At 43.9% G+C, this 14,011-nt stretch overlaps 1 protein-coding gene across 1 annotated transcript in view; it reads right to left on the bottom strand.

Moving 5' to 3' along the window:
* Positions 1-14,011, bottom strand: part of DNAH12 (dynein axonemal heavy chain 12) — a 134,633-nt gene that overhangs the window by 2,780 nt on the left and 117,842 nt on the right. The window contains exons 65-70 of the mRNA XM_056853457.1: positions 13,134-13,271; positions 9,317-9,550; positions 6,806-6,994; positions 4,852-4,955; positions 3,416-3,620; positions 3,121-3,258 (exon numbers count right to left, since the gene is read on the bottom strand). Coding sequence (XP_056709435.1) covers positions 3,121-3,258; positions 3,416-3,620; positions 4,852-4,955; positions 6,806-6,994; positions 9,317-9,550; positions 13,134-13,271 — 1,008 coding nt within the window. The remainder of the gene's footprint in view (positions 1-3,120; positions 3,259-3,415; positions 3,621-4,851; positions 4,956-6,805; positions 6,995-9,316; positions 9,551-13,133; positions 13,272-14,011) is intronic.

The raw sequence follows: 14,011 nt of genomic DNA, 5'->3' as shown, positions 1-14,011 counted from the left end.
AGTTCGGGGGAAAATTCGGCCGGGTCTTCGAAGTGCTGGGCACTGCCTACCCAGGCGGTGCTCACCACTTCAAAGAGTTGGGAAGGGGACGGGGGTCTTTAAAGAGCCCCCCCGCGGGCCTTCACGGGGCTTCCATGAAGGCATGCTGGGGGCTCTTTAAACAGATCTGAGCCTTCCAGCTGGAATGCGCAGATCTGTTTAAAGAGCCCCCGCGCGCCTTCATGGAAGCCCCGTGAAGGCGCGCGGGGGGGGGAACAGATCTGAGCCTTCCAGCTGGAAGGCACAGATCTGTTTAAAGCGCCCCCTGCGCTCCTTCAGGGAAGCCCTGTGAAAGCGTGGGGGGCAGAGGTGTTTAAAGACCCCCCGCCCCTCTTCCAGGGAGTCCCGGGAAGGCGGGCGGTGGGTTGTCAAGCCCCTCTGCGCTGTCTGCGCAGGCAGCGCAGAGGGGTTTAAAGACCCCCCGCCCCTCGTCCCGGGAAGGCGGGCAGTGGGTTGTCAAGCCCCTCTGCGCTGCCTGTGCAGGCAGCACAGAGGGGTTTAAAGACCCCCACCCCTCTGCTGCTGCCCCAACCCCGAATTTGCCGAATTTAATCGCGAACACCCCGAACTTGCTGAATTTGGCTCCCTGTTTTCCCACCTTTTTTCAGTTCCGTTTGTCCCGAACTAAAAATCGCCGAATCAAGGGAAATTCAGCTGTTTTTCGGTTCGGGACAAACCGAATCGACAGCCCTAACTTACAGTCCACTTCTTCTGATAGATAGGTGAAGGGAAAATTGAACTGGGAAATCTTATGGGGAAAGTGGGTGTAGGGAGAGCTGAGCAGCCTTCCTATAGCTGTGTTGGAGAAAGTAATGTCTGACTGTTGCCCATTCCCATGGCAATTTGTTTCAGTGCAGCAGCATGTTATTCAGCTCCCTCACCAATGCCAATTGCTACTGAAAAAATGGTTTATCTTGGGGCAATCTGAACTGGACAATATTTCCCCTCTGTGGCTACATCTTCAGAAATGGCCTAGATACTCCATGTTACTGATCCAAAGGCTCAACAAAACAGTTGCAATGATTACAGCTTTGCATGTTTATGCACACACTCATGCACACAGGTGACCCCTGGGGACTTATGGGAATTAGAAATCCTACTGCCACACAGCTAGCCCCCCACTCCCCTCTTACAGTGGCTCTGATCCCCCTGTTCTCCAATCTCAATTGTTCATCCCCCCCTCCTGTCCATTTGGCCAATTTCCTATTTTCCATGCCCCATAGCCACCACCCCACATCTGCCCAAGTGCCACCGCCCACCCAGTCACTTGCCTAGTGTTCCCTCCTCTGGCTGAATGCCTGTCCTCCCACTTGTTCACATTTCCATGCAGCATCTTAGGTTACTAGGATCTCAAATGATACCCTTTTTTTTTTAAATGATGCCTACACATGCACATATATTGTTACTACCCATGACTACAAAGAACTATAGAGAACCTCCACACCCAGAAGCAGTAAACCTCCAAACAACAGTTTTAGGAAGCAACATCAGGGGAAGGGATTGGACTATATGTCCTGTGAACCACTGCCCTGATTCAGCAGGGAACTTTTATTTATTTATTTATTTCCATCAAGCCACAGTTGACTTATGGCAAGTCTGTAGGGATTTTCAGGCAAGAGACATTCAGAGGTGGTTTGTCATTGCCTGCCTCTGCGTCACAACCCTGGTATTCCTTGGAGGTCTCCCATTCAAATACTTGTCAGTCAAGAGTGTGTGACTGGCCCAAAGTCACCCAGCAAGTTTCCATGGCAGAGTGGAGATTTGAACCCAGGTTTCCCAGATCCTAGTCTGACACTTTAACCACACCAAGCCGGCTCTTTTTATACTCTTATTTATTTGAGGTAGGAGTTAATCCCCAAAAATCTCTTTTACTCATCATGCTTTTTTTTTCAATCCTGGGGCTTACCCTGAGTTTGCAGAAACATATACTGTAGCCCTGGGTGACCTCCCCCCCAGGTTTTTATCTGTCGTGCCATCCCTTACCCCCCCCCACAATTTATATAGATAGATATACATGTACACACTAATTCAAAAACTTTGTTAAAGCAGTTTCCTTTCTTTTTATCCCTTAGAAGCTCCTTGATCAATTTATATTGAGCAGCATATATCTAGTGTTGGAGGGATATAAGGATTGAAACAAATCTTGCCACTGACAATGTAGCCTTGGGGTCCCTATCGCTTAGTAAAAAAGGCATTATGTCAGTCACAGAGGCATTGGATTTGTATATTAAAAGGGGGAAATATAGTGCGATCGAAGTTCCTCGTAAAAGCGGCATTCCAAAAGGGCATGGGCTAATGAGTCAATAGAGCCAGAAGAGCAAGGGCAGATCCTGTCTGAATATGGTATATTCAGAATTCTGCCCTGCATTACCATAGAAGGGTTAGCATTCAATCTAGCCAAACAAAAAGCTCTACAGAGACGAGGAGTTGTCAGATAATATGTATAGGCAGGCAGATCACGTGGAGAGGATATTCCGAAGAACTGGGATGAACAGACACGATGAGCACGAAAAATAGTGCTGTTATAATCGAGCTCTTTAATGCACTTTTTAAGTTTGGTAAAAGCTTCAGTTTTCCCAAGATCTAATAACATATCCTGCAAGAAGCCCAATAACGACAGTTTCTCATCTAAGATTTTTTGCCATGAGGATTTAAAAGGGTCATGCTTCAGAGAAGCTAGGAACCCCTCAGTGCTAAAGCACAGTTTAAGGTGTAGTTTAAAGGCGGCCAACCACGCCACAGCTTCAAGTGACATTTGGCCAAACTCGATTTCAGAGGGTAGCCATGTTGGTCTGCAGTAAAAGATACTAGATTAGCGTCCACTAGAACCTTTAAGACCAACAAGATTTTCAGAATATAAGCTTTCGAGAGTCAAAGCTTTCTTCATTTGTTAAAGCAGTTTGTCTTATGACAACAAACTGGTGTAGCTATGAAAACAAGAACACTGGTAAATCAGTGTCCTACTTCATAAAATGTAGCATTCACAACCTTGTTTAATGATAAACATGCTGAGTTTGTTATTTGCTATGACTTTGAGTCAATGCAATAAAAGTATTTGATTTGGTTTGAACCTAATGATACCTGAAATTGATATCCCAGAAGATCAATAGGGATGGTGTATTTTCGGGCATAATTCTGCATGGCTCCAGTTAAAAATGCTTGTGTAAAAAAGAATCCTGACAGCCAAAACACACAGGGCTTTCCAGAGTCATACCAATCCTTGGAAGAAAAATACAAAAATAAACTTTAAAATGTTACCTTTAGGTGATCAAATTTTACAAAATAATGCTAGTTCAAGACAAATTTCAAAATATATTAATGTAATTGATTCATTAGACACTCAGAATAATTTGTAACATAATCTTTGGTGTATTACCTGTAAAAATTTCAGTCTAGCTAGGAAATCGAGGATATAACTCCCCAACGGTTTCAGACTTGGGTATGAACGCTTAGCCCAGTTCTCTGCAACTTTTCCAACAAGAAGACTGGCACAAAGTGCCTCCAGCTCAGCATCCATCACAACCAGCCCTCGAATGGCTTTCTTCAAATTGACTAAAGTCGTACGTATGGTTCGTATCAAACTAAATATGTGGGAAAGGGCAGAGGTCAGCAGAACAAGTTTTAAGTGACTTGCAACACATTTGGTGCAATCCTAATCAGAGTCACACCCTTCTTGACTTCAACAGACTTAGAAGAGTGTAAGTCTGTTTAGGATTGCCCTTATTATCTGCTAATCTCAGAAAATAATATTAAAATGGTTACAGAACTATAACCTGTTTCTGTAAGATAAATAGTATTTTAAATATTATACTGCCATGCAAAGTGATACTTTACCCCCATATTTACAATAACCTCCAGCGTACAGGTTGTCCATTATACCTACATCAGTCCTGAATTTTATCTAGATATTTCCAGTTATACAATCTGTGAGATAAAATAGGCTGATTAAATTCTTTCCCTTTGTTTCCTCATTCCTACTTTAGGAATGTGAATCTTTGGGGACTACTTGCTGTTTACTCTTCTCCAGTGTGAGAAGAGAGCAATTTATACTGTTCTATTTCTACCCTTGCTGCTAAACTTTGGAAGGAAAATTCTCTGGTGTTCAGGGGTCACTTGTTCCTTTTTTAAAACATGTCCTTTTCCTTTCCCAGTAATCCCTCCCCCTCAGTCTGTTAATGGGCTTTTACCATGACTTGTAGAGTGGAGACTACTACCTTTCGCTCTAATCCAGTTCATCATCATTTATTTATTACGGTCAAAGACCAGCTTGCACAAAAGAAATATCATAAATAGTTAAAAAAATGTCTAGTATTTGATCAAGTAAAACGAAAATTTAGTTACAACAACTCTTGGTAAAATGGTCTAACATAAAAGACATTATGACAGCTTCTTCTGCCTTATTACACATGCCCTGGCACAGAATCTCGCAACCTGATAGGTAATATCTTTAACAGAATCATCTAATAACAAAGTAGTGTGGCTAACTCTATCTCTATCTGGGAAGCTAGACAAAATTGGATCGATGAACATTTTATGTATGTCTTGATAGAATGGGCAGTGTAAAAGAACATGTTCAACTGTTTCCACCATTCCAGATTGACATGGACAGAGGCGGAGTTCATAAGGAAGATGGGCATATCTCCCTTCAAGAAGAGCAGATGGGAGGGGACTTCTAATCCAGTTTAATTTCCGCCAACAGTACAAATGTGTCCTCACAATATAAAACCCATATGAGATGAATGTGTACAAAGAGAATGACCAAAAATACATCATAATCAACAGCCATAATAAAAATAATAATAATTCCCTTACTTGTTAAAGCGCTCCATCTCTTGTACCAGCACAGTGTTCATACTCTCTTCATATCTTACTGGATATTTAAGTAGTGCAGCTTCAATGTCAAAATCTTTTGGGAGCTAAGAAAGGTTGACATTTGTTTCCGTTTTGACAATGTAAATCAAACTTTAAGTTATTATAATTCAAAGTTAATATTCAAAGCAAACTGGACTGAATGAACAGTTGTGAAAACTTATGACAAATGGTGGGGGTAACAATCAAATAATGGTCACCCAATCAAACTGATAGCACGTTGTGCACTCTAGAAGGCACAAAAATAATTCAGAAAAGGAGGCTTGCTGAGGGGAGGAGAAAGTAGAGAAGATCTGCGACCATCAATTCATTCCACTGACAAATTGCTGGATCAAACCCAATATTAATTGTTAATGTTTAAAATTAAAATTTCAAATAGGAATATTTAGGTGAACAGAAGGATGCGATAAAAATAATATTTAAATAAAGATATGTTTGAAACAGTTGTTTTCTCCAAAGTATACTAAGAATAGCTTTTCAACCTGTACTTTACCCCAGGTCCTGTCTCTGAACAGAGCTCTACTTCTAGAAGTTGTTAGTAGTTCATCAAAGAGGTATTATATTTCCTGTAAAGTCTCTGACTATTTTTGGACAGACATTGCCAAGAATACTGGTCCTCTTTGGGATTGCCACTTGAAATAACAAACCAGAGTGTCTGTCTAGAAGTAAATTTATTTATCTGTAACATACTAGCTTGCTGCTCAGAATGACAAACCATCATGTCTGTTCTGATGTAATCAAGTTTGATTTGTCTCTGGACACTTTTGCTCCACATTGCTCCATAGATGCACAGACAAACGTGGCAACAAAGGAGACAATGAGGCAAAAATCAATACTGCTCTGGGTCCTGCTGTTGTATTATACAAAGTGGTTATTCTGACGGGGGAGTATGAACCAAGTGGACATGCAGTTCCAAGTCTCTGCAATATGTGCCTTAGCAATGTGCCACAGCGGGGCTAAAGCCAGTTTGTATCTAGAAAAAAAGATCTAAGAAGCAGCAGTTTGGAGATGATAGATTTTGAGGGACTGGACAGAGTTTGCTGTGAATTTAGTATAGTTTACTTGCTTCGGCACTCCCCAAATACCTATTCAGCCTGAACACTGAGATATGAGGTCTTTTATGCATGGCTGTTTCCCTTGCCATCACCCCTACGATGACTTCGGTTGTGTTGATTATTCATGCTGTTTCCGACTGTCAGAGGTCGCCTCTCTCCCCCCCTGTGTTTCCCCGTGTTTTGCACGCATTTTCAAGTTCAAGTTAAAACAGGTCTCTGAAAACACAGGCAAAACGCAGGGGAACACAGGAGGAGAGCGAGGCGACCTCTGAAGGTCGGAAACGGCATGCATAATCAACACAAAGACTCGAAGTCGTCAGAGGGGTGACTGAGAGGGAAACAGTCATGCATAAAAGACCTGAGATTGTTACTGTCTGTAGTCTTTTTCTCCCAAGGAAAGACATCCAGCAAAGTTTGAACCTCTGGAGGGGGAAGGAAGGGGTGGAAAGTATGCAGAGGTGGATTGGGAAGTGAAAATGACTCAGGAGCAAAGCAAGCTGAGAGGCCCATGCCATGCAGCTCAGCAAAACCTACACTAGGCATTTGCTCACCCATTGCCTCCTTCCACAAACCAGCAGCAGAGACAAGTGGTGAGCATACACTGATTATCATTGCTCATAAAGGGTCTGAGTCGAGCAGCTTCTGAGGCACTGGTAGAATTGCTGGCGCTTGGTTCGGTTTCTTCCCAGTTGCCGGTGGTTCTATAGGGACCCTCCCCTGTAAACTAAAAGGCCAGTGCACCCCTGGAAGTATGAAACAATACAGCACGGAACCAATTTAACACTAACAGATTTCTGGTGTTTTCATATAATAGATATAATTAGTTTATCTGGTGTTAATACCTTGCTGAGGATGTCATCTGCAATTTCGTATAAAGTGCTGTCTCCACCGCCCGAGGACCCGCCTTGTGTGCTCCCTCCTTGTGTTAGTAGCAGGGATTCAAAAAGGATTTTTGTTTGCTGGAGATCCTTTGAGATATCCACGTTTTCATGCAATCCAAATATCTCTGGCTGTTGACTAAAAGGGAGATTCTGGAACAAAACAAATCCATTTCATAAAGTGGGTCAAAAAAAGGCTGAACAGATACTGATAATATGAGTAAGTTTTAACCAAAGTTGGTGCGACGACAGGTAGATGTGGCAGATATTTATTGAGGTGATTGACTGTTTCTGTTTATATCTGGTGGGAGAGTGAAAATGGGGGAAACAGATATCTTCCCAGGCCCTAAATAAATTAGTACACATTGTCAATTTTTATGACACTCTTCTCTGCTTTTCTCATTTGGCTCAATTCCTTCAATTCTGATGTCTGTCTTAGGTGGCTATTGAATTCCAGTGAATCTAATGGCCAAAAGATCTTGTGATCTGTAAAGCATAGGGGACATGCATCTTTGATTGGGTTAAACCTGTCCTTGTTACTCTGCTTCACAGATCTGAGATACCCCTGCATTCAAGAGGTAACACAGCCTAGAGGCTAAAAGGCAAAACTGTATAAGATCGCTAGGTAGCCCTAAGCAAATTTCCATCTTACAGACTTAAGCTTCCCATGGGCAGTATAGAGATAATAACACTGTCAGATTACTGTACGTGAAGCCTCAGGTGTCTGTGAGAAAGGTGGACTATAAGAGAAGAAAGAAAGTAAATAAAGATGCTGAGCAGTTTGGAAATGGTATATAACATTTGAGATATAGCAGATTGACCATCCAAAAGAAGTAGGAAAAGCCTGATTTATAAAACAGCCAAAACAATTACATGCTAAGGGTGCGCTCCTGTGCATACCTACCGGGGAATAGCCCCTATTGAAAACAGTGAAACTCACTCCCTATGAAGGATAGGATCAGACTGTTATATATAACCATTGCCTAGTGGCTGTTAACTGCTTCTGACACTCCTTCCTTATTACGGATGAAATCAGACATTTAAACTAAATATATGAAATGAATCAGCATGAACATAAGAAAGGCCCTGCTGGATCAGACCAAGGCCCATCAAGTCCAGCACTCTGTTCACACAGTGGCCAACCAGGTGCCTCTAGGAAGCCACTAACAAGACGAGTGCAGCAGCACCATCCTGCCTGTGTTCCACCGCACCCAAAATAATAGGCATGCTCCTCTGATACTAGAGAGAATAGGTATGCAGCATGACTAGTATCCATTCTAACTAACAGCCATGAATACCCCTCTCCTCCATGAATATGTCCACTCCCCTCTTAAAGCCCTCCAAGCTGGCAGCCATCACTACATCCTGGGGCAGGGAGTTCCACAATTTAACTATGAGTTGTGTAAAAATACTTCCTTTTATCTGTTTTGAATCTCTCACCCTCCAGCTTTAGCGGATGACCCAGTGTTCTAGTATTATGGGAGAGGGAGAAAAACTTCTCCCTGTCCACTCTCTCCAAACCATGCATAATTTTATAGACCTCTATCATGTCTTCCCTCAGAATGGATCATTGCCTCTTAGCAGTATCTGGTTGGGAAGCAGCTTTCTATTTGCAAAGACTGAAATGTGCTTAAGATTAACAACATATTTTATTTAGAACTTCAAAACCCATATCAAAGAATCATAGAATTGAAAGGGCCAACTAGTCCCACCCCCTGCTTAATGCAAGGTCAGTCTACAGCATCCCTGATAAGTGCTTGTCCAGCTTCTGCTTAAAGACTGCCAGTGAGGGGGAGTTCACTACATCCCTAGGTAGCTGATTCCATTGTCAAACCACTCCTACTATAATTTTTTTCCCCTAATATCCAGCTGGTACTTTCCCACCTGCAATTTAAACCCATTATTGTGAGTCCTATCCTCTACAGCCAACAGGAACAGCTCTCTGCCCTCCTCTGACAGTCCTTCAAATAAGAAGAGTTGGTTTTTATAGGCTGACTTTCTCTACCACTTAAGGGAGACTCAAATCGGCTTACAATCACCTTCCCTTCCCCTCCCCACAACAGACACCCTGTGAGGTAGGTGGGGCTGAGAGAATGTGACTTGCCCAAGGTCACCCAGCTGGCTTCATGTGTAGGAGCGGGGAAACAAATTAAGTTCAACAGATTAACCTCAGCCGCTCATGTTGGAGGAGTGGGGAATCAAACCCGGTTCTCCAGATCAGACTCCATTGCTCCAAACCACTGCTCTTAACCACTACACCACACTGGCTCTCTTAAATACTTAAAGAGAGCAATCATGTCCCCCCTCAACCTCCTCTTCTCCAGACTAAACATTCCCAACTCCCTCAGCTTTTCCTCATAGGGCTTGGTTATTTTTAAAAACATTAATGAAAAATGTTTACAAAGAAATCTGATTGACTTGTGTTTATGTCGTTATCTCCAGTATGTTCTTTGAATAAAAGAGGCAAGTTGATACCTTAATAAACTCAATGTAGTCATCATAGGTGCCCCTTGGTGGGGCATAGTAATTGCCACTAGGAGAAAACTTGTAATGAGCATCTTCAATTATATCCAAGTTGTAAAAGTCAGCTAACATAGTCAGCAGTAGCCGCCTGTCCCAATCATCTGTCACTCTTCCCCCATAGTTACATTCCCCTGTCAGGTAACATATTGCTTCAAAGGGGACGTGTTCATATTCATTGATGAACAACTGAAACAGAAAATGAAACAGTAGATTTAAAAGACTTTGAGTCATACTATGGATTGCTGTTGTGGCAATAGACAAGTTATGGTATTAAATGTGAACAATCAAGAAACAGGCTCTTTTCTTCTAATATTTTTAATTTCACTAATACCATTTCACCTTGAAGTCCCCGTCACACCCCAGCTGAACTTTCCCTTTTTTAAAAATCAAGTTTATACATGCATTTTGAGGACAATGCTGAATTCAGATTCTCAATTTCATTTAACTTCAAGTAAAAACAGAGTTTCACTTACCTGTAACTGTTGTTCATCTGATGGATCTTCTATGCAGTAACACATTGGGACTGCGCAGGCGCAGGCCAGCCACGGAAAAGAATTGTCAGCTTCTAGCAAATTCCAAAAAGAGTGCTCCCCCTCCCCTCGGGGCATGCAATCTCCCCGCCCCTCGGTCACATGACCCAAAGGGGAGGGAGCACTCTTCCCTCCAGTTCTCTTTCTGCCGCCACGGAGAGAGAACGTGCTTAGCTTCGTTCCTAGCAATGGAGTCTAAGAAGATTCCTCCTTTTAAGAAATGCTCTTCTTGTGGGGCGAAGGTTGCTAAATCTGACCCTCACAAAGAGTGCATATTGTGTTTGGGAGAAGGCCACGTTTCCTCTTCCTGCAAGAGCTGTGGTAAGCTCACGGCCAAGGCTTTGAGGGAACGTTCGACTCGATTTAATTCATTTAGCTAATCATTCATTGAACATCCACAGGGCGTGAGGAAACTGTATTTCGTATGATCCAACTGATTCATTTGGATTATAGATGCAAAATCTCTGCAGAGTGAAACTGTTCTGCGTTCCCCCTACTGCTGCAGTCCAAAATATCCCACCCCCAAATGCTGCTTCTGGGAGACAGCATGATGGGGAAATCAGAGGTCTCCTGCCTCCCCTTTAAGTCAGTGGAAATTTCCCATTGGATCTGACCTACAGTTTGCATGGTGGGAGAGCATCACTATCTGACACCTTCTTTAAAAAAAGATTACAAAGACTGTACAATTCATAAATGACTTCTATCAGAATTTAATATTTCAATAGCATTAATATTATAGAGGTTTAAAGGTAAGTATATTCTGTGCTGGCTAGCCTGATGCTAAAGAGCAGAGTCAAAACCGTAGCTTGCAGTTGCCGTTCAAGTGACAGCCCATGTCTGGAAAGTGGACTTACAGACTATTAACAAACCAAAACACAAAGCACATACAACTGTTCTAGCTAACAGGAGTTTTGGTGCTGCTCTGAGAGTCATCAGGATCCCTCGCAAGGGACCACTGTAACCTCCTCAGCAAGCTACTATAAGTTTCTTCCACACCACAGCTGTGCTGCACAGAGACTGCCAGGCATCACCAGCATTAGAAGCATCAAGCAGCATTTGCCAAACTCATGCAGAGACTGATGTCAAGACTCAGAGCTGGCGCAAGAGAGCCAGGTGAGAATTTGTACCAGCCCTGGAATCCTAACACACGGTCCTATGAATTGTTATGATCACGCACCAATTCATGAGACTGGGCTTATAGGTTTATGACCTTCTACTAGGGCTGTTGATTCGGTTCGGCCCGAACTGAAAAACAGCCGAATTTCCCCTGATTCGGTGGTTTTTAGTTCGGGACGAACCGAACTCAAAAATGGCGGGCAACCGGGGGGGGGCCGAATTCAGCGAGTTCGGGAGTTCACGAATAAATCCGGCAAATTCGGCCGTCAGTAAGCAGCATAACAGTCAGTAAGCAGCATTCTCCTCCCCCGGCCAATCGGTGGCCAAGCTGGGTCTTCTTCTGGCCAATCAGTCAGGATTGAGTACTGGAGGAATCAGCTGATGTGCGGCCCGGCCGGGGAGAGAGAGAGAGAGAGAGGGAAATCTTCGTGTGTGTGTGAGGGGGTGCTTGTGGACATTCGCTCCTTTCTGTGGCTGCAGGGGGCGTATTTTTTGGGGTACAGACACAAAACTTTCACTGGAGCTTCAGATGAAGCTTCTTAAGATACCCCCAAGTTTTGTAAACATTGGGTCAGGGGGTCCCGAGATATGGGCTCCCCCCCTTTTTCTTTCCATGGCTGCAGGGGGCGCATTTTTGGGGGTACAGACCCCAAACTTTCAGTGGAGCTTCAGATGAGCCTTCTTAAGATACCCCCCAAGTTTTGTAAACATTGGGTCAGGGGGTCTCGAGATATGGGCTCCACCCCTTTTCCCTCCCCCCCTTTTCCATTTCCGTGGCTGCAGGGGGCGCTTTTTTGGGCATACAGCCCCCAAACTTTCAGCATAACTTCAGACAATCCTTCTTAAGATACCACCCAAGTTTTGTAAAGATGGGTTCAGTGGGGGCAGAAATATCGGCTCCCCCCCTTTCTCTTTCCATGGCTGCAGGGGGCGCATTTTTGGGGGTGCAGATCCCAAACTTTGAGCGGAGCTTCAGACAAGCCTTCTTAAGAGACGACCCAAGTTTTGTAAACATTGGGTCAGGGGGTCCCGAGATATGGGCTTTCCCCTTTCCCCTTTCTCCTATTGGGATGAATGGATCAGTATGCATCTCCAGAGCAAAACGTCCCGTGCCTAAATGGAATCGTCTTGGATTACCGAGTCCTCCCCAGCCCCTCCTGATGGAACAGAAGACAGCCACAGTAAGACCCCTTTGGGGGCTTTAATCTATAATTTTTCTCCTGTGTGTGTGTGTGTGTGGGGAAAGCAGAGTCTGTGTGTGTGTGGGGAGGGAGCAGTTTCTGTGGGTGGGGGGGAAGCCAAAGGGGGCTTTTGCCGGTTCTGCCTGGGGTGTGTGTTCCCCCTCGAGTCTCTCTCTCCCTGGTTTGAGGGGGGGTTTCAGTTGTGTGTCTTCAGGTTTTCCCTCATTCATAAGAGCGGTTAGGTCTATTTGGATGCTTGCTCAAAACTTGTTTTCAAATGGTGACTTAAAGAATGCATTTGGAGTCCCATGCAAAAGGGGAAATTCCACCCCTGCTCATTATGCATAGCTAGCTGCCTCTGTCTCTTTCCATGGTTTGCAAACTCCCAGGTGTCAGGTGTTGCTTTGCACAGTTGCAAAGGTGTTGCTTACAAGGTTGTGTTGCTTTTGCAGTCGTGTTGCTTGCAGTTGTGTTGCAATGCTTTGCAAACTTCTCAGCTGTTTGTCGGGGCTGGGAGCTTTGTGCGTGGGCGGCAAGCTCTGCTCAGAGATGCACATTAAGGGTGGGGGGACCCCTTTCGGGGCCCATATCTCAGCCCCCCCTGACCCAATCTTTACAAAACCTGGGGGGTCTTTCAAGAAGTGTCCTTTGAAGCTCCGCTCAAAGTTTGGGACCTCTACCCCCAAAAATGCCCCCCCAGAGCTGTGGAAAGGCGCAGTTGTGTTTTTAATGGCTTTATTCGGCCAAATTTCTTTCCCGAACTTTAAATTCCTGCCGAATTGCACGGACCCGAAGCGGGGGAGTTCGGACTTCGGCATATCCCGAATCTAAACGGGCCGAATTCAGCCGAATCCGAACTATACTGACTTTTTAAAATTCAACAGCCCTACCTTCTACCACACTCTGAGATCTGTTATAGAAGCAGTGATATACAATTTTTACCTGCAATTGTCTTACACTGATACGCAAATCTGACTCATTAAATCCATACGGAATATTCCATCCGAGAGGCCCAAATTTCTTCCTCTCCTGAACAAGGGCATGAAAAAAGCAAACTCCAAAGAGTAGCTTCTCCCATCTCTTTAGTAAAAAAAAAGAAGAAGCAAATAATCAGTTCACCAAAATGTAAATAGGGAGGTGCAAATTGAGCTGAAGGAAGAAGAAGAGCTGGTTTTTATACCCCACTTTTCTCTACCTTTAAGGAGTCTAAAGTGGCTTACAATCGCCTTCCCTTCCCCTCTCCACAACAGACATCTTGTGTGGTAGGTGGGGCTGAGAGTCCAGAGAGAACTGTGACTAGCCCAATGTCATCCAGCAGGCTTTATGTGGAGAAGTGGGGAAACCAACCTGGTTCACCACATTAGAATCCATCACTTATGTGGAGGAGTGGGTGATCAAACCCGTTCTCCAGATTAGAGTCCGTCGCTCTTAACCACTAAACCACACTGGCATATCGATCTTTAGATTACTGGGTACATTATATCTTTTACAATATTTTAACGGGCTATATCCAATGACTCTGTTCCAGCTTTCCTTCAGTGAAAGAAGCATTCTGCTCCTTACATCAGTGGAAGACTGCTAAAGCTGTGAAAAGCTCTACCATCTGTGGAACAGGGTTGCTAGATAAAGCACAGAACCTCTGGTTATCTAGTAGATTACTTATATATCTCAACAATCATGTTATCATCAGTAAAGACTCTATGCTAGATCCATGTAAAACTGAAATCTGTTGGCTATTGCAGTTGTCTCCTACCTAATTCATACACTAGTTATGTGCCCATATGTGTTTTTATTGATCCATTGGGCAATTAGGCTGCATA

Source organism: Euleptes europaea, chromosome 1, assembly GCF_029931775.1.
Source record: "Euleptes europaea isolate rEulEur1 chromosome 1, rEulEur1.hap1, whole genome shotgun sequence".
Classification (NCBI taxonomy): domain Eukaryota; kingdom Metazoa; phylum Chordata; class Lepidosauria; order Squamata; family Sphaerodactylidae; genus Euleptes; species Euleptes europaea.
The sequence above is the reverse complement of the archived record's forward strand: the minus strand, read 5'-3'. Positions and strand labels throughout refer to the sequence as shown.